The 26,883-nt window shown below is 38.8% G+C and overlaps 1 protein-coding gene across 2 annotated transcripts in view; it reads left to right on the top strand.

Moving 5' to 3' along the window:
* stim1a (stromal interaction molecule 1a) overlaps positions 1-26,883 on the top strand; it is a 57,813-nt gene that overhangs the window by 4,715 nt on the left and 26,215 nt on the right. For both annotated transcript variants that reach the window (XM_053646460.1, XM_053646461.1), the window contains exons 3-6: positions 8,909-9,039; positions 15,901-16,015; positions 20,148-20,259; positions 23,362-23,477. In XM_053646460.1, the coding sequence (XP_053502435.1) occupies positions 8,909-9,039; positions 15,901-16,015; positions 20,148-20,259; positions 23,362-23,477 (474 nt within the window). The remainder of the gene's footprint in view (positions 1-8,908; positions 9,040-15,900; positions 16,016-20,147; positions 20,260-23,361; positions 23,478-26,883) is intronic.

Genomic DNA, 26,883 nt, shown 5'->3' with positions numbered 1-26,883 from the left:
GCAATGACACCCACCATTTATCATTACTCAGAGTTTCCTGCTTTCATTTCCCGACAATATTAAACACGCAAGCTATCAAAACCCCTCGAGAACTGACTCACGGCCTCGCCGACGTCTCCTCCCTGTAGCCCTGTAAGAGTAGAATTCATCTGAGAAGTGTCAGTGACTGAAGTTTCATGGCTGAAGTCCAGAGTGCTGTAGGGTTTTTTATTATTTTTTTTTATCGGAAGCAGCTGGAACAGAGCCCAGACAGAGCTGAGTGATATTACCACATCGGACACGGTCGAGGTGTCCGTCACCGGGTCCCTGTTCGCTTGCTCACTCATTAAAACCACATCATTGGCTCTATAGGCCGAGTTCGTGATTTATCAGCCTTGTAAAGCAAGTGCTTAAGCGTGTTAAAGTTGAAATTTTTAACTCTGACATGGTTCAGTACAGTTTACGGTCGGGTACAAGAGTAGGACTAGGGTAATACAAGAGATCTGAATTTGAATGATTAACGTTATTGCCAAGGATAGTTATTTATATTGATTTGAACTGAATTGGTCCAAAAAATCCAATTTAAAATGGAAATGAGGACAAAAAAAAGTCATCCTCTGGTATTAAAGGTCCACTGTGTAACTTTTGGCCCTCTAGCAGATAAAAAAATAAAACTGTGTGCATTTTACGGAAGAACAGTGTGTTAGGTTGTGCTTCGGCTCTGCGTGTCTGTGCGGATGAATACGGTTCATGGAACCGTAATTAATCATTAAAGGGGTTGAAACTGAAACACTGACATCCTCTCATGCTGAGTGGGAAAACAAGGTGTGTACATGTCTATATGAGATCCCAAACCTACATATATAAATCAACACACTAATGGTTTACTGAGCACAAAATCACGGTCCTGCCATGGCCATCCCAGTCACCTGACTTGAAACCCGTAGAAAACCTGTGAGGTGAACTGAAGAGGAGAGTCCACCAGCGTATGGAGGAATGGTCTCGGATCCCTTGCCATGTATTCTCCATCCTCATCAGGCATTATAGGAGAAGACTCAGCTGGACAGTAGTTCCAGCTGTAACATGAACGATAAGTTAATATCAATGCGCTTAATTCTATTTAACATTATTTTTTGTATAGTACTCAGGGACTTGTGCAGCAAGACACTCCATGCAATCCAATAGTACTAATAAACGCATTTGTAAAACCATGTTTAACGAAGTAAAACGTGTAATCATTGACGTGGTGATGTTTTATGTTTGGGGACATTTAACGTTGTAACTGTAACCAGTCCCACCGTGGCCCTATGTGTGCGGAGTTTGCATGTTCTCCCCGTGCTGCGGGGGTTTCCTCCGGGTACTCCGGTTTCCTCCCCCAGTCCAAAGACATGCATGGTAGGCTGATTGGCATGTCTAAAGTGTCCGCAGTGTATGAATGGGTGTGTGAGTGTGTATGTGATTGTGCCCCGCGATGGATTGGCATCCTGTCCAGGGTGTACCCCGCCTTGTGCCCGATGCTCCCTGGGATAGGCTCCAGGTTCCCCGTGACCCTGAAAAGGAGTAAGCGGTAGAAGATGGATGGATGGATGGATGTAACTGTAACCGTGCTTTGGAAAGTTTACTAGCATGGGGAAGTCTTCAGGACAGACGAGTTTACACTTTCTGGTTTCTCTGTCAAATGACGGGCTGTGTTTTTTGAGAGAGAGAAAAGAGAGCGAGAGGCTGGTGAGGGAACAAGTGTTTATCACAGCTGTAACTTAAGCGAGAACAGGAACTGAAGTCTCTTGGATGGTCCAGAACATTAAGCTGTTAAAATGCACAACCTGCTGTTCGTTAATAAACTAATCGTTGTAATGGTTGGCAGGTTGCTATGGTATAAGCGGAATAACACACTCTAGATCATGCCGCGTCACACCACCCTGGTGTGCATTATTTTCATATAAGTACTCAGTCTGTCTTGTGTTATTCTTACATATTTTATATATATATTTACTATAATACTACAGTATATTATATTTAAGCATATATTAAAAACGTGTGATTCGTACTCTGAAAATTAGGCGTACTCATTAATATTCATAAGTAGGCCTCTGATGTTCACTAATATTCATTACCATAGGCACAGGCTCACCCATGGTGGACAGTTGGAAGATTAGAAAGAAAATCCCCCGGTCTTTTTCCATTCTTCAGCTTTCCAGTTTGGGTGAGTGACGTCTGCGCCCAGGATGGCTGACAGGAGTGGAACAATCGCGATGTGGTCTTCTGCTGTTGTAGGTCATCCACCTCGAGGTTCGATGTTTTGTGCATGCTGAGATGCTTTTCTGCTCACCACGGTTGTAAAGCGTGAATGAGTTGCTTTACTGTATCTGTCCTTCCTGGGAGCTCGAAACTAATCTGGCCATTTTCCTCTGACCTGTCTGAGTGAGCGACAGTTCCGTGGGTGGAAACGCCTTGTTGATCCATGTTTTTTTGTTTTTTTCACGCCATTCTGTGTAAACTCTAGAGACTGTTGTGTGTGAAAATCCCAGTAGATCAGCAGTTTCTGAAATACTCAAACCAGCTAATCTGGCACCGTCAAACATGCCATGATTAAAGTCACAGAGATCACAGCTTTTTTTCTTTCCGATTGGAGATGTAACGGTATGAAAATTTTATATCACGTATATCGTGACCAAGATACTCACTTTTCCCCAACTCATGGATTGAGCTAAGCTGCTGTGATAATCAGCATATCATTTGATCACCTGTCCAGCTGTAGTCTGCATAATGATTATAAAAGCACTGTTTGTACTCGTACGCTTCCTCTGCAATCCATCTCGACTTGTCGGCTGTGTAGTGGAGGCTGTCCTGCTGTATTTTAGAGAAACTTGGCTCAAAGCGTGTTTGATCGCATCCAAGATCTCTGAAGTTTCCCCGAGAGCCTCGTCCTCTTGTCCTCGTTTGCCTTTTGAAGCAGATTTTTATGCATAATTTTTATTTATTTATTTATTTATTTTTTTATAATGTTATAATTTTTGGACTTGATTTTGCCGTCTCGCTTAACATTGCATTTTCGTCAGTGTTGTGGATTAAACTTGCATCTGATACTGACTAAAACACAAAGGCAAGATTAATTTAGACTGCTTGTTACTGAGATAATATAACGTACAGCTTTTTATAATATACTGTACTTAGGGAAGGTAATGGCTTCAGTGTGAGCAAGAATTGGCTCCTGGATATATCTCTTTTCACTAGATAAAATTTGATGCGTAGCGGAAACGATCAGCACGGCATTTTCATACGGCTAGATGTACACTGATTTAGCTTTGTACCTGGCCACAGTTCCTGTCCGGATATCATACTCGGATATGGGAGATTGCTTCCATTAAGGAAGCAAATTGGAATGTTGGATGTTCACCAAAAAAATAAAAAAAAGGAAAATCAGCCAAACCCAGTGTAAAATATGGCGGTGGATCCAGGGGGTCTGTTTTGTGATTGGTGGTTCAGGGCTTCAAGATTGATGTCCTCAAGAATTCTGTTAAGTATCAGGATATTTTAACATAAATATCGAAGCGTGGTTGCCTCTGCCAGGAGGTTAAGACTTGGCCATAGATGGATCTTTCAACATGATAACGAACCTAATCAACACACAAATGGCTGCAGGATCAGTATTTTGCAACAGCCATCTTTGGATTTAAACCTTTGTTTAAAAAACTGTTCTCTGAATCGAAGATGATGTCCAAGTGTGTTGAAACCTGTCTGTCACACCCATATGCGGTTCTCACTCAAACTGTTGAAATCTCACAATTGTATAGAACGTCCTTGTATTCTGTAACTTCACAGTTTCTCTTCACTGGAACTACGACGCCCAAACCTGTTCCAGCGTGACGGTGCCCCTGTGTACAAAACGAGCTCCATGAAGACATGGTGTGTTAATGTTGGAGTAGAAGAACTCCAGTGTCCTGCACAGAGCCCTGACCTCAACCCCACTGAACACTGAAAACCTCATGCCGTCTGTGAGGAAGCTGAAGCTTGGGCGTCATCGGACCTTCCAACAGGACAATGATCCCAAGCATACCTCAAATTCCACCAAGGCTCTACAGGGCCATCACAGTCACCTGACTTGAACCCCATAGAAAATCTCTGCTGGGATTTGAAGAAGGCGGTTGCAGCATGCAAACCCAAGAATATTACTGAACTGGAGGCCATTGCTCATGACTAATGGGCTAAGATTCCTCAGGAACGCTGCCAGAAGCTATGCATCTCATTTGCAGCAGATCATAACATCATAAGGATGAAGCTGAAAGTCTGTAAATTTTGACAGTAAACCTGATTTGCAATGGGGGTTGAATAATTTTTTACACTCCTGAATGTGCTTTTCAATAATAATGTACTTATGATCAATTATAATTTGATTGTTGCCTCGAATCGTTTTGCTGGATGCCTTTTAAATCGATGCATCATTCCAAATAGTCTCTTACACCTCTATTAATTAATAATATACAAATACATTTGAAACCAGTGTTCAACATTTAAGAAAAATGCCTTACATGAGAACTTGTCGTTTTTTTGGGTTGTGTGTGAAATGATTTGTGTTCCGTTTATTTTCTTAAAAGGTGCCAATAATTCTGGAGCTGATCGTTCACCACGTGCCAGCGAGTGAAAGTTTTCCTTTGTGTATCAAATGATTTATGGCTAGAACTGTGTACTGGTGTATGTTTACAGTTTAATATAGATAACGAACACAGCACAGGAGTTTAATTATGACGATGAAGCAGAGAGTCGGTTAATATGTGCTGAATTTACATTCTGTAGGAATTTTATTCAGTCGTAAACTTAAAATATCAATTGTTTTGTTGTCGTAAGAGAAGATTACAGATAGGTTTGTAGCTTTGTGTGAAGAATAGTATATGAAAAAACATTACTGGCCTGAGTTTATTCCCTGGACTAAATGTTCACGGTGATGCAGTAACTTGGTCTCAGAGCTGAGGGCAGATTTAAAAAAAAATAAATAAAAATGTTAACGTTTGCAGCCTTGATAATGATTTTTTGTAGACATATATATGTGGAATTATTGCTTTGAAATGCATCGTGGCATAATTTGTGAAATATCGCTCTGCAATATCAGCTCTATAAAGCACTTAAAGGTGCAATAGTCGTATTTTTAAAGTGTCTTACTTATAAGGAGGACCTCGATATAAAAGATGATAAAATATTAAGGTTGAAATCGTGGCCTTAATATAAATGTATTCAGTGGCTGATAAAATCTGTTTGGAAAACAGTCTGGAATCCTTGTTTGTGTTTGGGTACACTTCCTGTCATTCATTTTATAGACACTCGACTCTACAGGCCAGTGTAGATCAAGGGGGCGGAGCTTTGTGAACATGGGTGGGAATGGGAGGTGGGCTCAAGGAGTAAAATTAAAATCATTTTAAAATCATTAAAATTATAAAGGCATCTACTTAACTGTTAGACCTAATTTAAACTGATGCACCTTTTAAAGTCTTGGGGTTTTATTTTTGCTTTTATTTTACGTTTTGTATTTTAAGGATGATCGCAAACTGATTTGAAACACCTGATTTTGATCATGTTTTGGATCGAGATGTAAAATGTTTACACGTTTTACGTTGGTTTTTGTAGACATTTAAAGTGTTGAAATAAAAATTTTTGTAATTTATTTCTGCGTATATGGTGATGCATATCTTCTTCCATAGAAATGTCGCCACGTCTTTTGATTTGTTATTTTAGTCGTAGCTGCCACCCCTACAACTCCTGAAGAGAGTTCATCTCTTTAATCTTTCATGTGGAATAAAGATGGACGTACTCACTGTAAACAGTTTACACTCAAGTCTCAATCATTGAACATTTGGTGATGTTACTTTGGTGTTATCGACTTAAATTTAAAACTGTGTTAAAATCAGAAATGACTCTGAGGTTCTCATTTGAGTCAGGTTCCTCTCAAGGTTTCTTCCTCGTTTCATCTCAGGGAGCTTTTCCTCGTTACCATTGCCTCTGGCTTGCTCATTAGGGGTAATGTGGTGTCTACGCTGGACCCATAGTCTTTTACATGCCCATGTAAGGCAAGAAAGATCTTTTCAATTTGCTCTCTGTGTAGAAGCTTCTAAAAATATCGACTGCACCTTTTTTGCTGACTTGAGGCACCTTGAAGGTCCTGACTTCAAGCTGATGTGTTGGTTAATTGCTACTAGGTGACCCCTCGAGTCTGATCTTCCTGAGTGCAGCTGCTTAGTCCGGCAAGACGTCCGAGTATGTTCCGATCCCTCGGTGTCACGTTTCTGTGAGCAGCGTAATGTCAGCTGGGCTTTACTGTACACCCCCAGCAGAGATCTCAGTCTATTTCCTGCCCTGTCCTCTGGCCTTCATGCCCCAGGAAACACAGGGGAAAGACTTCTGATCCTCCAACTGCTGCTTGTTTTATAAGGAGCCACCTGTAACCGGAGTTGCCCTTTAATCTAGAATTAGCTAAACTTTATATCTCAGCGCTGTGGAGTTTGTGATTCTGATAGGTCTGACAGTAGTGCTTCTAAAGTAATCGCCCATACACAGGTACATAATAATAATAATAATAATAATAATAATAATAATAATAATAATAAACAGATTAATAATGTTACTAACCAAAGGAAAAATAGATAGTTGTTGAAGTTTTCTGTAAGGAGATTAAGGTGTAAGTTTAACATTTATGGTAGCAGTGTAAGCATTTACAGGAAAGTCTTCAGAACAAAGGAGTTTACTCTTTATGGCTTTTCATTCCCATGACAAGCTGCGTTTCTTTGTCTTATTAACTTCAAGAAAGGGAGAAATGTTGTTCTAATGAATTAAAATGAAATCTTTTGCCAGTTGCTGTGCGTAAAAGAGATGCTCTGTTATAAGACGCCCTTGGGGTGTTTTTCTTTTTTTTTTTCTTTTCTTTTTCTTTATATGTCACCCAAGACTAGTTTAAGCTCATGATTTAATGGTGGTTTATTAAAGAAGAAAAATCCTGGGGTTTGAGGTGTTCAGTTATCATGTTGGTTGGTACATTTAAAAACACTCCGCTGTACTGTTTATTCAATACTGATTTTTACATTTACGAGAGAGTTTGAAAAAATTCCCTTAATTCCCTCTTCTGTTTGAAGAATGGTTCATCAGCGCGTTATTTATATAGTTAATAGTTTTTAGCTTCCAGTAATGGTTCTACTGTCTGATTAGGCAAAACTTCAAGATTTTAAAGCGAACCTTCGAGTAGACAAGCGAACAACCTTTTTTTTTCTTTTCTGAGCGTGACTTCAGAGTGACACTCCGCTTATGATGGTCCGCATAACCGCTCGTGGTTACAAAACAGCTGTAGAGATTTGCCGTCTAAAAATAAGAGATGCCGAGTTTAAGTTAATACCACGGTTAAGTCCTATATTTAGCTGCCTTTTGCTGTTTTGTTGTGTGAGCTCCAGAGCTCGACTACCAGATCTGTATTTCTCCGAGGCTCTTCAGGATACTTTAAAGATGATCGTGAATGTTTTCGCTTGGACAGCCTAATGATTCCACTTGCTAAGAACTACGCTCAATGAGTAGATAACTTCTCCTGGACTTTATAAACTTGAAAGTAAAAAATGTACAACAGTGATAAACAATAACCCTAATGCTTACACTGAGGATCTTTCCAACACACTTGGTGTATCCCATGGAGGTTTTTTTTTTTTTTTTACACAATTTGCGTATCCCATGGAGTTAAAATATATTGAGCGCACTCTGACTGATAGCTCTGGATCACAATGGCTGACACACATTAATACCATTTACGGTTACAGGACCATGTTATGACGGTCAAAAAGAGCTCTTCAGTAGCTTTTTAAACGACACCAGTGTCCATGAAACAGGTTGCGGATGTCGGGCTTTTTAGCCGACTTTGGAGCTCTATGGCTGGTTGAAATGAAGCCTCAGGTAGGCTACAGAGCAGGCTGCATTATGTCTCAGTCGATCATTTTCCCAGAGTCAGAGACTTCCAATCATATTTTTTGGGGAGATTTTATACATTTATTTATTTATGTTTAAGATGTGGCGAAACTGTAGTATGTTTTTGTTTACACTATTAAACGTCTGTTAGTATAATTTGTTTTATTTAGTTAGTTTTATGCCGGTTAAAAATGCTAATTGTTTTGCATTATTTTTAATTCAGGGTAAATAAACAAGTCTTTTCAATGCAGAATTTGACTTCATTCAAATATTGTTCAAAATATTCTCAAAATCCGATCATGAAGCCCCTATCATGAATCGAATCGCATTGTGACCGGAGTGTATCGTCAAACACGTACTTGGTCAGGAATCTAGGTTCTAATCATAATGTAGGTTGCGGAAGACGGGCATTTTAGCACACTTTGGAGCTCTATTTCTGGTTAAAATGAGAGACGTTGTTTATTCAGTCAGATTTTTGGGAGAATTTATAAATGTATTTATTTATTTTTAACATATGGTGAAACTGTAGTAGATTTTTAAAAACAAAAAGCCAGTGTAATGAATCGAATCGTAACCAGAGGGTTTCCTTAAACCACTATTTTTGTGTCTGGTTCCTCTCATGGTTTCTTCCCCATGGAAGAAATTGAATTGAATTGAATTTTCAAAGGCTTGCTGAATTTTGAGACATGATTAGCGCCCGTTCTTCTTCACATGGTCATCGGTCAATAGCCCACAGCGATCTCTTTTACGTTGTGAACGAATAAAGCAACAGGGCGTCCAGGGTCACTCTGCTATAACGCCTAATCAAGCGGCAGTGTTTCGTTCCCCGCTTGCCCAGACTTATCTTTTTGCATTAGGTAGAAGGTGTTGGATTTATTACATCCCTCCATCGATTAAACACATGAGTGATGCTCGGCGTAATTAAACGCTGGTTAGAAAAATTGTACAGCCTGCTTTTGTTTTATGTCTTCACCCCCAGCATCTGTCTTCCTTCCAGAGCTGTGCCGCATCGACGAGCCGCTCTGCCAAGACGAAAATGCCATCCTCAGTTTCGAGGCCATCCGGAGCATTCACAAGCAGATGGACGACGACGCCAACGGAAACGTGGACGTCGCGGAGACTGATGGGGTCAGTGCTTTTGCTTACGAGATGTCTGCTCTGCTGAAATTCTAACACAGTTGCTGCAAAGTAAAGCAGAGGTGTTTACTAAATTATTCATGACTCTTGGTCCGTGTTCAGTGTTTATACGAGGGAGGATCTGTTTTTCTTGGTGCTCTTCTGTTTTATAGCTTTGCGCTGCCTTTCTTCCTTCCTTCCTTCCTTCCTGTTTGGGTCAGAAGATGACATTTCTGTAGAAAGTGGTTATAATAAACCTCAAAATAGTACAGTGATTATTCTGACCCCATGATAATTCACATTATGAGAGGGATTCTGTATACAGTCATGTGAAAAAATAAGTTCACCCCATGGAAATTGTTGGCATTTTTGACATATTTGGACAAGCAAACATTTGATCACCTTTGAAACAGTGCCTATAAATAAAAGTGATTATCCTTGAACAAAACCACAAGTAGTATTTTTCTGTGGAAAATGGAAGTATACCCTTGGCCTCAGAAGCTAGTATTTCCCCCTTTAGCAGAAATAACTTCTTGTAGGCGTTTTGCATAATTGTCCACCAGGCTTGCTGGAATTTTTGACCACTCCTCCATGCAGTTTTCTATCAGTTGTAAGATGTTTGAGGGTTTTCTTGCATGTCCTGCCTGTTTTAAATCCCCCCACTACATTTCAATGGGATTCAAATCTGGGCTTTGACTAGGCCATTCCATAACCCTCCATTCCTTCTTTTTGAGCCATTCCTTGGTGGATTTGCTAGTATGCTTAGGATCATTATCCTGTTGAAAGGTCCACTTCCGATTCAGCTTTAACTTTTGGACACATGGCCTCACATTATCTTCACGCACTCTTTTGATATGATGCAGAATTCATAGTTGAATCAATGAATGCAAGCTGTCCAGTCCTTGAGGCAGTGAAGCAACCCCAAACCACAACGTTTTCAATTTCAGTTTCAATTTGGCTTCTTTAACCTAGTATAAAAACAGCTGTCGAAATAACTCGAGGTAACGCAGGCCAGAGTTTGTTTTCTAAAATGTCGCGCTGTGCTGTTGTGTGTCAGAATCGGATAAGTGTTCATAAACATGTTCGTTTTTACAGCATACTGTTGAATCGGACACCTTTTCTAGTCCGTGAGTCAGGACGGATAACTCTTCTGAGGAGCTCGATCTTGGCAGCACTCAGCTAAATAGCTAACCGTCATATCCGTGAACTAACTATTTAACAGGCTTAGCTTGCTAGTTAGCTAATATTCCTAACGTATATTGCATTAACAGATCTACCTAGCTCGCCTAATATTTACATCAGGAAACTAGCTAGCTATTGCTGGATTTCTAGGTCACGTTCTTATTGACGTGTTGCCTATAATGGACACCTTTAGCTAGCTAGCTGTCTTTCAGTACCATCACGATGTCCTCGATGACGTCATCTTAAAACTTTACGTCTTGAACGTACCCACAAGGCACAAAATCGTAAGCGACATGAGCGGCGTATGTTAGGTCACCGCTTTTAGCATCATTTAGCCACTGACAGGACACTAAGTCCTAAAGTTCTAGAGTTACACGATTGGAAAGTGTTCGTTTAGGCGAACAGCACTTCATCTTTGAGCGCTAATCCATAATTATAAGTGGATAATGTTTTAGCTAACATCAATCCAACGACTAAATAAAAATTTTTGACGGTCCGATTGTAACCAAGTCAGGTTGCTAGGTGTTGGTAAAGATCCAGTTATATCCTGTTGGAAAAGATTTTATTTTTTTTTTTTGTGCGTTTACATAAGTATAAGGACATTCCAGGAAGCGTTCACTCTTTTCAATCATCTCCTGCCGAGGACAAGATTGAGTTTCAACTCCAGTGCAATATAATAATAAATAATGACAGTAGGTCAGTGACACTTTTTCTATAAATATTCAAAATGTGACACTTTAAAAAAAAAAAAATGATAATAATTTTTTTTTAATCAACCTTTATGCTTATATCATCATGCACATTTACAACATTCTCATTAACGTAGCATAATTTGCTCATTCTGAAGTGATCTATTCATCAACATTGATAGGTTAAATAACCACATGATGAACTACTGATCTGCGTCATGTCTGGAAAGTTACTGAGTTCCTAGAATGGATACCGTCTACATACACGTTATGGTCGTGTGACCTACAAATAAACTGTGTGTGGCCACAACCACTACCATACTAGTTTATAATAAGAACAGAGCAGTCAGCTAGCATTACTATTGGGTGTATGTAGTATGCCTGGAATTTTTTGGCTTACATCATGAAGACAGTCTCATCTCTGAGATGTATACAGAGATCGCTTCTGCCTCGTGAATCAAATGTAATTACACGATAAGCTCGCAGGCGATCTTACATAACGGACATGTCGGGAACTTGTATCGCTTCTGAGTCTTCATACAAGGATGTACGAACCACAAAAAGATCTCAAAGGATGAAAATTGTTTTAAGCTGTTATTCCAGGGTAACACGTTAAATTAAGGATGTGTGTGCGCGTGCGCTAATGTTTATATTTCACAATCCAATTTTTCTACCTGCTTGTGTTTTTGTAAACGACGAAATTTCTCCCAGCCCCCACCCCCCGTCTTAAAAAGATCTGACGAGAAATAATTGTCTTAACATTTCTGCCAAATTTACGAAAGTTTCGGGAAGCCGGTTTTCTTCGTATTCACGTAAATACGTCGATCACCCGTAAAGCGCTAAGTGCTTTCCTGATACAGTTCATTTACATTCAGTGACGCTCACAAAACTCCATAAAAGGTCAAGTGCACAGACAGCTGGGAGCAGCAAATGAACGATCAGGGTAAAGGCTGAAGTGGAGGTTATTTTGACTCACTTCTTGACCAATAAAAAATGTACTAATATAATATCTAATAATACACGAACACTAAATCTGTTTATGGCTCTCCGTTTACATGACACCATTTCATCCATCCATCTTCTATCGCTTACACCTTTTCAGGGTCACGGGGAACCTGGAGATCATTTCTTTTGTCATAATTGAATGATTAGTTTGATTTTGTCTTAATTTATGAGTTTGCGTTGGCTCTCTTTCTTTATCTAGCATTTTCTTTAATTAATGCTAACGGTTTTTACAAAACGTTCTCAAGATTACTCTTAGTCCCTGACCTAGTGAACTAGCATGATGTGGTTTTGATCGAGACTCTAAAGTACTTCTCTGGACTTCTGCTAAATGCTGTAAATGCAATAAAAATAAGCAACGTATACTTAACAGTACAGTGTATACTTAAAAGTCGATCAAGCATTAGTTTACATTATTTAGTCTTCTTGCGTGTAAATTTACACACTCAGGAGCACGAGTAGGTTACGAATGGGTTTTTTTTATGTTTATTTTTTTCCCCTCTTTCCCATGGGTTTTCATGAATACCAAATTCCTTCAGTAAATGCTTTTATGAACAAATCCGTTCTTTTCCAGCTCGATAAATTAGGTTCAGTATCAAGACATTACTATGAAGTGTATGTTTTAATTTAGATTAATTGCAGTTGAGGTCAGTTTAGATTAGTACCTCAAGGACACCGGCTGGTCTAAAAATAGCTGCTGGAAACCTTGTAGTCGAAAACACCCCCCCCAATACCTGTGCTGTTTTGGGAAATCCAAAACGCCCTCAGAATCCCCCAGCAGGTTTACTTTGGCTGTGTTGATCCACCTGATCTGAACGGTAGTGAAAGACCAGTGCCTCTCCTGGCTTCTTATCATACGAGCAATATGTTGTGGGGGAGTGTCGTCTTACTTCAGCCAACTTTTTCCCATCTGTGCACAGGACTGTTCTGAGATATGCTTTTGCTTTGCATTGTTTATTTATGAGACGCTACACATGACAGTTTTTATACGGATATAGATTTAATATGGATGGCCACGTAGCTCCGACGCGCTAAATTTTCTACGCGTGCAACACAAAGCCGCGTTTTCAGTTCGCCAGCAGCAAGCGTTGAGATTTTCTCAACTTTACGCGCGTTGAACCACTCGAACGATTCCTCGGACCGATCATTTTAGCACTATTCCACTAAAAATTTGGATTTATAATGCTGTTTTAAATAATATAAGTAGACCTGGGCTAATTTGGAAAGAGTTTTGAGTTTTTGGAAAGGTGATAGAAGGATGTAATCAGATCTAGGCAAAGGCTTGTTATTTATTACACTAGCTTGTGTTTTTTAATGCTCCATTAAAAATAACTTTTAAAAATATGTGAATTATGTCTGCCGGCAGTATTGGTAAGATTAACTGAATAAATTGAAGTCAAAATCTGTGATCTTTTAGTTTATTATCCAGTTAAATCTGCAGGATTTGAAGGATCTTCTATATCCCCCTGCTCGCTAAGACTTATTTTACATATAAATATTTGAAAGTTGTTGCACTTTTTACAGTAAACTGTTCTTACTGAGTTTCAGTGTGGATGTTGAGCTCTAAAGCTGCGTAAATCCTCACCAAGAACTGTATTTTTTGCTTTTTTAGCAGTTTGTTGTTGTAAAAACAGCTGATTTTCTTCACACACTAATGCACACTCGTCATTTTCTGTCCTCCGAAGCGTTACTGTTAAGGTGTTTTTAACACTAGGTCTTAAAGGAGTGTCGGGGCAATATTTTTCAATTCTTCTTTTCTTTACGCTCAAGAGTAGGGCTATGATTATGTATCAATATTGTAATAAATTATATCACGATGATACACTTCAGAGATATTGTCAGTATCATGATACTGTTTTATGACTTTAATGTTCTTTAAATAATTACAAACTAAACAGAACTGAACGCAGGGAGCTGATTTTATGGGTTTTTTTTTTTTCTCAATATAATCTTTGAAATTGTAATGTTTTTTAACAGAATATTTACGTTGTGCCTCCTTTTCCGAGATAGAATTGAGTTTTTGTAGGCACGATGCTTTCATATCATCAAACTTTGTGTCACAGATCCTAACTTTTACCATTTTAATCTGTCGATCTGTGTTTTGGTCAATAACCGTGCAATAATTTTTCTTTGAAAACTTGAAAGATTTGAAATATTTAATGTAAAGCTCTTGCATTGCAAATATAATAAATATACTAAAGTATAAATATAATAAAAATGACTCCTAACAAACACTTTGTCTCTTTCTATCTAAACATTTACAGTTCCAACAAAAATATTTTATACTTGTTATAGGATTGGATCGAGATTTTCTCTTTTTTTTTTTCTTCTTCTGATATACAATTAAAAAGTTATATATATAAAAAATATTTGTTTGTTTTTTGCTGATATTGGCCCAATCCTGATCCATGGGGATCTGATTTGTGCCTGAATTAAAAATATTGCTCTTTTTTTTTTTTTTTTTTTTTTTTTTTTTAAACCAGTGTTGTATATTTTTCTCTTTTTCAGCATTACAGTGTAGTTTTTATTGGCATTAAATAAAAGTATGGTCAAACTCTGTTTAATAGTTCTTCATTTTTGCAGTTTTCATGCAACAGTTCTGTTTTTGCTGACAGTTTGTGAGATAAATTATATATCTTGAGGCATGTGATGTATCGTGTGGATATCTCTGTCGTCTCGCCCACCCTTACTTAGCAGCATATCTCTACTTAGTCTAAAACAAATGTTTGTCAAAGGCTGACTGAGGATCTACTCCTGTTGCCTCACACACCACAAAGACAACAGTGCGATGGCCAACATGTGACACGTGAACCTGTTTAAAACATCGTCTCAGAATTTCAATAGTGTGCTTGGCAGTGTCGTTGCAGAAATACTGCTAGCTTCGGCGGAAGAGCAGAAGGTTAGAACTAATGAGCAAAGCACAAGTTGACAACCAGAAACTGAGATGTGGATCTTCTTGTAAGTGTGATGTTGGCTTGCTTTTCTTCTCCCGCACCAAATCACTCAGCTGAGCAGCCAATTAGAGTCTGGGCTTTTGGACACTCATTCATCATGATTAATGGGCACTAACACGGATCAGCTCGCACATGTGGTCTTCCTGACGGGCAGAGCCCAGGTGGTCAGGGTTGGCAGCCAAACATCCTCCACACATCCTCCACACTCGCACTCAACACTGGTGCCCCACAGGGATGTGTGCTCAGCCCCCTCTTGTACTCCCTGTCCACCTTTGACTGCTCGGCTAAGCACAGGTCCAGCATCATCTTCAAATGTGCTGATGATGCAACCATCGTGGGACTCGATAGGCGTTCACCCTAATGTTAGCTAGTGAGTGGGAGCTGGCAAAGACCAAATTGGGAAGAAAATGAGGGTAAAAATCCCAAAACAAAGACACAAAAAAGACTGTGGCAGTCATGGAAAATACAGTTTACACTACCGGAGTAACAGAATGCTGAATGCATTGGAGAATTTTAAAAAATGGCTTTCATGTACAGCAAAACGTGTACAATAGTGTTATAAGAGTGTTTGTTTATTTCTGAAGAAACAGTCTGTTAGTGCTTAATAAAAGACCTTTAAAGCGCCTGGCTACATGGTTTCATATGTTAAATATTTGTCATAGTAAATTTTTCATTTGTGTTATGTCATGACCCATCATGACATTTTGCCTTTGTAGAATTTTACCTTTGCTAACATTTTTGTCTTTGTCTAACCGGTTATCTGTCTCCTCGTGTCACATCATCAACATGAAAAGATGAAAAACAAGTGTTCAAAATGGCGGAAGGGCTTCTTATGTTTTGGTTTTTTACACACTTTTTACCCTGAAGTTTTGGGTTTCGGTGTATATGATAGCACCAGGACGGTCCATGACTTTGGGAGACCTTTTTGCACATGGCATGAATCATCTCTACCGTGGTTTAGCTTGCATACGTTCATTATGAACTGTAGATGATTTTCAGAAAGTTGTCCGTTTGGATCTTCTAAGATTTCGGTTCTCATCCCACAGTTCTTGAGAGAGGACCTGAACTACCATGATCCCAAAGCCAAGCACAACAGTTTTCATGGTGACGACCAGTTCATCAGTGTGGAGGACCTGTGGAACGCATGGAAGAGCTCAAGAGGTATACATGTCTTTTCACTTCTTCATTTCATTCTAGTTCATTTTCTGTTCATTTTAATATTTCTTTTTTTGTCTTTTTTTGACATTTATTTTTTAATTTCCTGTAATATCTTTCATTTAATTTTTAAAATTTCAGTTCATGTCTTTATTGACTTCCTTTTATTTAATTTTTTTCTTTTATTTTTTGTTTTATTATTCATTTTCCTTACATCACTTCAGTATTTACTTCATTTCATTATTTACTTCATTTTCAGATACTTTTTTCTTTTAATTAATTTTTTATTTAACTTCCATTTTTCACATCAGTTATGTTTTTATTTGATTTTAATAATAACAATAATAATAATAATAATAAATAATTGATTTATCCAAGTTCTTTTTTATATTTTCTATTTTATTAACATTTCTTTCTTTTTTCTTTCCTTTCCTTCTTTCTTTCTTTTTCTCTCTCCCTCCCTTCTCTCCTTTCTCTCTTTCTTTCTTTATCTCTTCCTTTCTTTTTCTTTCTCTTTTTCTCTCTTCTTTCTTTCTCACTTTCCTTCTTTCTTTCTTTCTTTCTTTCTCTCTCCCTTCCCTTCTTTCTTTCTCTCTCTCTCTCTCGTGCTTTTTCTTTCTCGCTCTCTCTCGCTCTTTTTCTTTCTCCCTTCCCTAGTCTAAGTCTGTTGAATTTTTACAAAATGAGTTTACTACTTTCCTCGACATTTAATCAGTTTTGTTGCAATTTAATGGCTTGTGATTGTGACGTTTTTATATAGTTGTGTTGCGTTCCCAGCCCAAATGCACGATTAGCAAGAGTAAAAGGTTACACAAATATGGGTAGAAGATATCTAGAGAAGTAAAGTGGGTTGTAAAATCTAAAATTAAGACCCAAGATATAAATTTGTTAGCAAGACGATCGAATGGAGCTGAATGTGATGTCTCGAATAAGAACAGTTGTTTCTTTGAATCAGAATTTAAAGCAGCGGTTTGTAACTGAGCAGTTCTCTTCTGGCTGGAGGCGGAGTTAAGTTCAGGGTCAGAAATATGTCGGCAGTAGCCTGAATGAAGAAAGTAGCTGGATCCTTTGAACGACGATATTACAGTAATTACAGGCTAATTCCAGTTCTTCTGTGATTGTTCATGGTCCAAAGTTTACAGTAAAGATCCTCGTAGCCGAAATGTTCATAATTTTACTGGGAGAATTTTTACTGCTGATCTGCTGAGTCACGAGTGCTCGCCTTTTTATTTTGGTATCCATTGTCCTGTTTTACTTTCACTATATATGGTTACCATGTAATTGCATAATTTTGCGTATTTCACCATGAACTCATACGTTGTACTATTTGTGTTGGCCAAAAGCTGCAGTGTGTGTGTATATACACAGTGCTAATTATTCACCTGGTGATGTAGGCGTTTGCTTCCGTACTTTTAATAATAAGAGTGAATCTTTTGTTTAATTTGGATAACTGTTTTGTGGGGGGGAAAAAAATATTTAAAACTTGGAACTATTGAAGTAACTTAACTTTCCTGAAGCAAGAAACAAATTCTTTGTTTTCATCAACCTGAGATTCACAGAACAATTTATTTAGCTGTGTTTGTTTCCGTTTTAAATGGCGGCCATGAAAAGCGCACACGTGTGTGTTCATACAATTAGGCTACTAGACTCGTTCATTATAACGTTAAGTTGATTTTAAATCAAGCGCATTAGCTAGCTACACTGGGTATCCTGGATGGACTATGGTTGCAGGGGAGAAGAGGGGGATTTATACAGCTGTAAGTATGTTTTTGTTTTTGTCGCTAGTAATCGGTGTAGTATTTTGTAATCGGTACTAGTATTGGTATCGATGAATCCCTACTACCTCTCTTATACTACCCCATAAAAGCTGTGCTATACTACCTGAGCTATACTGCCTGTACTTTCTAGAAAACGTACACTACACTACCTCTAGTAGCTACACTACCAATAAACACTGTACTGCCTAGGGCTGGGCAACACGACGGCACAATATGTATCGTGAAAAATATATATTTTTTGTTCGATTTATTTTTGTAATAATTACAAACGGCTAGGAAGCAGCCGATTTGATGTTAAAATTTTCTACTGAATTTTTAAAATTGTGAAATGTAAAAGATTTTTGAATAAAAGAGAAAATTCCCTCCTTTTCAGTGCTAATTAATTTTCTAGACAGTAAATAACGATCATTAAACATCATCTTTTCTGTGAAAACATCATCTTTTCAAATATTTGTATTTTTATACAAATGCTACAGTCCAGATGTGTTGGAGTATCGTGATATGATTTTATTTATTATTATTTTTTTATTGGTCGTGTTGCTCAGCTTTAATACATCTTTAAAGCTTTTCTACAGCTACACTATCTATAAAAAACTATACTATCCTACTTAAGCTGTCTCTACTGCAATGCATCTTAGGCTTGTGCGATATTGATTTTTTTCTTCTTCTTCTTTTTTTCCCCCCTGCTCATGATTTACTTTTTTTTTTTTTTTTTTTTAAAAAAAAATCAATAAACGATTTAATCATCCAAAAAAGACCAGAAAGTGAGCATTTCCACCAAGGTAAGTTTTTTAGGGGTGTCGAGGATGTGTAATATTACCAGCTGTGCATCAGGAATTGCTTTCCAAACTTAGTGGGAACTTTTCTGGGGGGAAAAAAAACCCCATAACAATACATTTTTAATATAATTCTTTAATGTTTATATATAAATTAGACAGTTTGGTTGTTTAATGTTCACATGGCCAACATGTTCTCAGACACAGAACAGCGTATTTAGAACAGTGTATTTATATACTTTGTAATTAATATCATTATCAACATTGTTTAAGTGTTAAATTCGGCATGTCGTCGTAAATCTATTTAATTTATTTATTAACTATTTAAAAAAACAAAAAGAATGATCATAGTTTTCTGTAGCATCCCTAACAAATGTAGTTTACCGACGTGAAAGCAAACGTCAGACAAGTGTATATAAGTCGAACGTAGTCTGAGATTTTATTTCACGTTTACAAATATCAAAACATTTTCTGTTTACTTGAACGAAAGTGAAAAAGAAGTCGCAAGTCGAGAGCATGAGAAAACCCGGGGAAGGGGGCGGGGCTTCCAGACAGTGTCCGTTAATATCGGAGTGTTCATAACACCTGCACAAATCCTCCAGTATTCACATATCGATTGATTCATCTTCAGTTTTCATTCTCTTTTTATGTATTTTTGCGAGCTAACTCGTACTAGCATACTCCTACACGTAAAGCGTAATCAGAATAAACGTAAGCCTATTACATAAGCACTCTACCTCTAAAAACCTGCATTACCTATCTGAAATATTTTTATTTGATAAAAACAGTAAAGATATACAGTATCCCAGGCTGCTTATTAATATTTATTGTTTTGTTTTGTTTTGTTTTGTTTTTTTGTTTTTTTTTTACAAAAATATTTGAAACATGCTGTATAGTTTTAATCTTGAGATTGATAGTTGGTTGCACGTTGTTTATTTTTGCTCACGTCCCCGTAGGGTTGTTAATAATTCTCCGTCTGACCGCGTAGGAGAGTCGCAGTAGCTCCCAGCATGTGTTTATCAGGTGTTTATTTGGGAGATAAAGAGAGCAAAGCGAAGTACTCCGAGGGAAGCGGTGACACGATCCAGCCTTCAACAGCTCATTGAAGGACTGATAAGTTCTACTGCAGTGGTACTTTTCATCCTGGTGCTGAAGCTCCAAGGCTTTGTTTCTCCTCCTCTCTCGTCTCATTTACCCCGCAATGCAGCTCCTCTGAACAGAAGCGCCTAGAAGGCGCAAAACGGATCAGAATGAGCTCACCAACACACACGACTTTTTTTGTTTTTTGACCCACTGATGTCACATCACCCCTTGAAGCACTGATGCACTGAAGCATTCCCAGTAGACTTTTGATGGTTTTATTCTTGCATTAATTATTTCAGTTGTCACGATGATCACTACACTTCATATTATATCCATTAGAATGTTAAAATGTTAATTATTTTTCTTTCTTTTTTTGTTTTTGTTCGGGTGAACCGACTCCATCAGTGACTCAAACAGCAATTTCCTTGCACCGCACTCCTGTTGATGTGACGCTGTGTTGCTATTGTTGCTATAGTAACCTTGTTTTTGTTTACTCCCCAGTCTATAACTGGACAGTGGACGAGGTGGTGAAATGGCTGGACACCTACGTGGAGCTGCAGCAGTACGTGGAGGCTTTCCGCAAAATGAACTTCAACGGCACATCCATGCCTCGGTAGGACATCCCACGTTTAACCCACGCGTCTCGTTGCTAACGTACGGTAGCGGCACGCTACTGTTCATCAAACACAATTAAACGTCGCAAATCTACCTACAAGACACGGACGTGTTCACGAGGCTGGTGAAGTTGTTCACGTAGCGCATGATTAACAAAAATAACACCCAGTGTCGTCAGGTTTTACGCTACAGATTTCCAAACAGCGGTTGCATCACGAAATGACGGAATCGCCATCGAATGTTTTCGTTGCTCATCAGCACTAGTTATTTCTAACGATTGTTAATAACGCTGAATGGCGAGACGTTTTTGAAAAGCACCTCCCTGAACACAACCGTCAACATCCAGAAATGCCACGAAGTCTCAAATTCTTGCTTCTACACCCTCAAGCTCTCAAACACTCGTGAGCCGTAACGCCGAACTACAACGTCACCGAAATGCAGGTGTGGGGGAGGAGAGCATCATGGCTCATTTGCATAAAATTGATGAGGAAACACTTAACTTGAACTGAAGCTAGTTACAATTAACAACCCATGAACTTCTGCATTAATAAATCAGTCCGTACGGGATTTCGCAGAGTATTTTTATTGGGGATTGTTGCAGCCAAAAATGTTTGATTTTGCTGTAGCTTTTTTCAAAATTTGCAGGGTTTTTTTGTGCTCTTTTTAATTAAATTATTTTGCGGAAAACTACTGGAATTGGCGAAACTGCAATCACACGAGATAGTTTTGCCCGCTCTTTCGCAATGATGTTTGTTGGCAAATGAGACCTTTCAGCTGTATTCATGTTTGACACACGTGAAACGAAGAGGGCTTTGGCTGAATGCGCGTTGTGATGACATCACGTGACACGGCGCCGCCCAAATCTGCGGGAAATCTGCGTTCATTTTGAAAAAATTGCAAGCTCCCCCGAATATTGCGGAGTTTGCTTGCTTTTGCGTTCATTTCTGCGATCGCAAAAACGTTAAATTCTAGAGGGACTGATAAACTATGCGTAATGTTAATAAAGTACAATGCTTTGAAAAAGTATTTGCCCCGTCCTAATTTCTTCTGTTTTTTTTGTGCATCATGCTATATAGAGTATTAGATCTTCAAACGAAATACAACATAAAACAAAGGCGACCTGAGTAAACACACGCTACAGTTTTTTATTTATTTATTTTTACTGAAGCGCAAAAAGTTATCAAGCACCTATCAGCAATGTGAAATACTAATTGCCCCCTTAAACTTAAAATCTGGTTGTGCCACCTTTAGCAGCAATAACTGCAACCAAACGCTTCTGATAACTGGAGATCAGTCTTTCACTTACTTCTAGGACTAGGATTACTCCTAGGCAAAGCATCCCCACGTCATCACACTACCTCCACCATGCTTGACTGTAGGTATGATGTTCTTTTTTGTGGAATTTGGTGTTTGGTTTACGCCAGAAGTAACAGGAGCCCTGTCTTCCAAACAGTTTCACTTTCGACTCCTCAATCCACAGAACATTCTCCCAAAAGGTTTTGAGGATCATCAAGGTGTGTTTTGGCAAAATTCAGATGAGCCTTAATGTTCTTCTGGGTTAGCAGTGGTTTTCACCTCACCGCTCTTCCATGGATGCCATTTTTGCCCAGTGTCTTTCTGATAGTGGAGTCATGAACAGTGACCTTTATTGATGCAAGAGAGGCCTATAGGTCCTTTGATGTTGTCCTTGGCTCTTTTGTGACTTCCTGGATTAGTCGTTGCTGTGCTCTTGGAGGAATTTTAGAAGGTCGGCCACTTCCGGGAAGGTTCACTTCTGTGCTGAGTTTTTCCTTTTATAGATGACGGCTCTCACTGTGGTCCGTTGGAGTCCCAGAGCCTTTGAAATAGCTTTGTAACCCTTCCCAGACTGATGTATTTCACTCACCTTCTTCCTCATCATTTCTGGAATTTCTTTCAACTTTGGCATAGTGTGTTACTGGGTAAGACCTTTTAACCGACTTCATGCTGTTGAAAAAGTTCTATTGAAGTGTTGATGTGATTGAACAGGGTTTGCAGTAATCAGGCCTGGTTGTGTCTAGTCCAGCTGAACCCCATTATGGATGCACTTTCATAGATTTGGGGAATTAGTAACTACGGGGGGCAAATACATTTTCACACAAGCCCAGTTGGTATTGGATGACTTTTTTTTTTTTTTGCTTCAATAAATAACATTATCTTTTAAAAAAAACTGTACGTTGTGTTTACTCAGGTTGCCTTTGTTTTATCTTAGATTTTAATTTCTGAAACAATTTAATATGAGAGATACACACACACACAGCACTATATGTTAACACGTGGATTAATTGATGTTGATGAATTTAACTAATTTTATTCACCTGCATTAACTCTTTATTCAGTCTACAACTTTAAACAAATCCAAATAAATTATCCAGAAATAAATGACAGTAAGGGTGGTGTACATTTACTCATCATAGTGTGAACGTTGAAGAGGTGTTGGTTAATTGGCTCATTTGGTTTATTCTAAATAACGAGTGTTCGCGGTGTTCGTGTTTTGTTAAAGTCCCCGTGAAGTGCCTTGACACACGCAGCGTTATTCGACGTGTTGATGTCATTTCCACTGAAGCTGGAGGTCAGGACGGGACATATCGAGTAGCTCCTCCCCCTTTTTTAAATAGCCAAATGCATTTCGGTTACCTCACAGCCGTACTTGACTGTCAGTACCATGGATTTTTATAACGTTGGGGGGCGGGACACTTCAGATTCTAGAGAGCATTTGATTGGACAGATGAGAGGCTGTAGTGCAGAATGATGTCATCAAAATTGTTGATCTGTAGAGAGCAACTGTACATTTTGAATGCATATGCATCTTCTAAAAGCGAATGTTGCTATTGTTTTGGAGCGCACTGGCTTATAGAGACCCTTGTGGCTGACACGTTCATACTAAAAGCCACAAAACTTCAATTTTGATTTCATGGCAACTTTAAAGCTTGTAAACGTCTCTCGTTTTTGTTTTGCTAAACGTTCCCGCAGTCTTTTCCTTATACGTTATTTTCAATAGGGTCGTAACTCCATCTTTTTAATATATTGTTGCACTCATGTGTTTTATTTATTTATTTATTTGTTTGATTGTTTTCCTCAGTCTGGCTGTGAAGAACTCGACTCTCATGGTGACCGTGCTGAAGATCCTGGACCGCAGTCACACTCAGAAACTTCAGCTGAAGGCCTTGGACACTGTTCTGTTTGGAGCACCAATGAGTAAGACTCATCACTTCATTTTTCTTTTCGTTTTAAACCCAATACTAAATATCTCCATGCTGACACAGAGCGGCTATGATGAGTCATGCAGGAAGCTAAAAATTAACTTCCGCCTTTGAAAATGCCTACCGTGGTTTTGACACTTGGCGGTTCTGGTTTCCTTTGTCCGTGCTGGTGGAAACAGAGAAGAACAGGAATTTTGGGCTGGGGGGGCTGCACATTCTGCATAAATGAGATTAGACTAGGGTTAGTTTTCCCTTCTGTGTTAAGGTTTGCATGAATTCACTGACGTACTGGCCATGCAAAACAGCCTAACTGTGAACACATCTTTCTACCATATTTGCATACATCTCATCAGGGATCGCTTTCATTTACATCTTAAGGAAACAAAGCTCACTGTTTGCTCAATTTTGGACGTCGAGCCACTATTTTGCGGCGCTGAACTGTAATGGATTGTCTGTCTGATTTCTGTCTGAAAGCCACTCCCGCTTTCTGTTTGTCTAAAACGATATATAACCTCGCCTCGAAGAGTCTCGCCTTGGAGTATCTCTCCAGCTTCCTGTTCCAGCTTGCCCGTGTGTGCGACGCTGCGCTGTAGAGAGAATTGTTCTGTATGCTAAGCACAGCTCTCTGGCGCTCTGAAACAGATAAGCGATTCACTCTCGCTTTCTGTTCTGCAGTCACGCCTCGGGTTTGAGAATGCCGTGCTACGATGCGGGATCAGTACGTTTCTGTGCTGCTCTCTCCTGCAAGTTATTATTTGCGTGGTAGTTTTATTTGCATTTCTTTTACCAGAGGCCATGATAGCTTTGTTAAGCCTGATATGATATATGATCTCAATTCATGTGTCCTGTACTGTCTACAGAATATAGCACCAGGTCTGAGTGCTGAGGCTTGTGCGATATAAGGATATTATCATCTTTACACGATATTATACTCCTACGATATCCAGTGATGCTCATTCCGATTACATTATATTACCAGACCTGCTCAATTTTATGCATTTTTGCAAAGGATCTCCACAATTTAACTCCAGCAGAACAATGATCCAACACAAGCATCAGTTCAACACATGGTTGCCATGGTTATACCAGCGCCCTGAATTAAAACCCATAGAGAACCTGTGGGGTGAACTGAAGAGGAGAGTCCCCCAGCGTGAACCTCAAGATTTGAAGGATCTGGAGAGATTCTGTATGGAGGAACGGTCTCGGATCCCTCTCCATGTATTCTCCAACCTCATCAGGGCTTAAAGGAGAAGACTCTGGAGAAGAGCTGTCGTCTTGGCAAAGGGCGGTAGCTCTAACATATTGCCAGTAATTGTTGCACACCTATATTTAACAAAGATGTATATTGTTTTTGATAAACCTGTGTTGTGTCTGCACTTGTTTGATATCCATGAGTATTTTTGTGAGTCTTTTTGGAACAAAATATCAAAAAGTTCAACAAAGAAGTCAATTGTTCACAGCCTTCTTTATTCATATTTACCGAGGGTGCCAGTATTAACGGAATACATTGTTGCTCTGTCTGTCAGCGATCGACGACTTCCACATTATATAAGTTTGTCCTATACTTGAGAAAGGGACATCGCTCTCTCTTAACGCAGAGGGAAATAAAGTCCGTCTCCACAGCGACCGGTTATTCCATTTGTCATGGCGAAGATCCCAACGTGCACGCAGCCCCAGTCCCATTTATAAGGCGCGAGAGTTTCTCGTGATAAAATTACGTCATGAGGAAACAGCTTTTTGTTAAGTGGAGGTCACGAGAACAAAATAACAATGCATTGTCTCTTAGGGCTTTCAACAGAACAGATTTCATGTGAAAACTGGAATGAATTTCCTGCTTACACAATTACACTATGATTATTATATAATTGACCATGTACTACACGGTTCTAGAAGGGATTTACTTGTTTATAATCGCACTCGCTTAATATCCGGCCTCACCCAGATGAGGAGTTTTTTCCTTGCCACAGTCGCCTCTGGCTCGCTCGTTAGGGATAAATTCACACATTTAAAAATATATATCCTGAATTTATACATTTCTGTAAAGCTGATTTGGGACAATGTCAAGTGTTAAAAGTGCTGTACAGATACGACTGAACTGACGGCTGATTAAAGGAGCTGTTATAACAGCAGCTACATGGGTAAAGCGTTACTTTATATTCACGTATGTTCAATATCATCAACTCTCCAAACACCCGGATGTTATGTTGTGAATGGCGTGAGATCATATGACCATGTGATGCAAACATCCAGGTTAGTAGAAAATCTGCAACAACCTGCTAGAGACTCAGTGTTCCTGTGGTCATTTTATTGTTGTCCAGATGCAGTGTTACATATGTGTAAACAAAAAAATATTATTACAGATTTCCTCCTGATAATCTAATCCAATCTGAATAGGACTTTAGCTAAAATTGGACAAGTATATATTTAACCAAATGTGTCGTGTTTTTGTTTATTTTTTTTGTTTTTTTTTAATACAGTTTTTCAACCGTGTAATCAGTCCATCTTGGGATTTTTTTATTTTGCTATTGTTGGACCATCAGGCTTGTACTTGGATGGAACCTTTGGAGTAAACCTGTAGCCGCACCCCAGTACTCCATGCTTGTGAAAATGATTAGTTTCCTGCTTTTGCATGAATGAATCACAGCAGGTCTGAGACTTTGGTGTTTAAAAAAGAGAATAGAAGTAAAAAAAAAAAAAAAAAAAAAAGGAGAGTGGCGACATAAAAAGCAACAGGCATGTGCATGTGGCGTGTCCTATTGTATGTGTGTGTGTGTGCGTGTGTTGGGTGAATAGGCCCAGCTGTGGTGAACCTGGTGAGCTTCCTGGTGCAGTCTGTGTGTGACAGCAGCGTTTCTCAGTCATACCTGCACCCTGCTGATCACTGCATGATTAAATTCACCATTAACAGCCAGCCAGGCTCGCTCGCTCTGTGCTCTGCATTTTATTTGTGCACGTCAGCGGATATCGTCCACGCAGCCACTAGACTGAATATGTGACACATTTCACTTGCTCGGCCCTTTGGCAGGGTGCAGTTGAAAGCGGGAATTCCAGCTGGTAGTGACAGGAAAGTCAAAACCACCACGCCACTGAATGCGACGTGACGGGGGGGGAAAAAAAGCATCGCTTCTTAAAATAAAATAACACGTAACTATAAATGGATAAAATAAGCATATGTGCTGGATTTGTAATGTAAACATTAAGATTACTGTAGTATAAGAGGAATAAAAAAATACTTCTGGATGTACCGTTATAGGAACATAATCAGCTGTGTCTTGTTCCCTTATATAAACAATTGGTTGTTTTTTTTTTGTTGTTTTTTTTTGTTTTTTTTAAATTGCATTTGAATTTTAATTATGTAAGATTTAGCCCTTCAATGTATTTGAATATTAATTGGCCAGTAA

This window comes from Ictalurus furcatus, chromosome 17 (assembly GCF_023375685.1).
Source record: "Ictalurus furcatus strain D&B chromosome 17, Billie_1.0, whole genome shotgun sequence".
NCBI lineage: Eukaryota > Metazoa > Chordata > Actinopteri > Siluriformes > Ictaluridae > Ictalurus > Ictalurus furcatus.
This window is presented reverse-complemented; position numbering and strand designations above follow the sequence as displayed.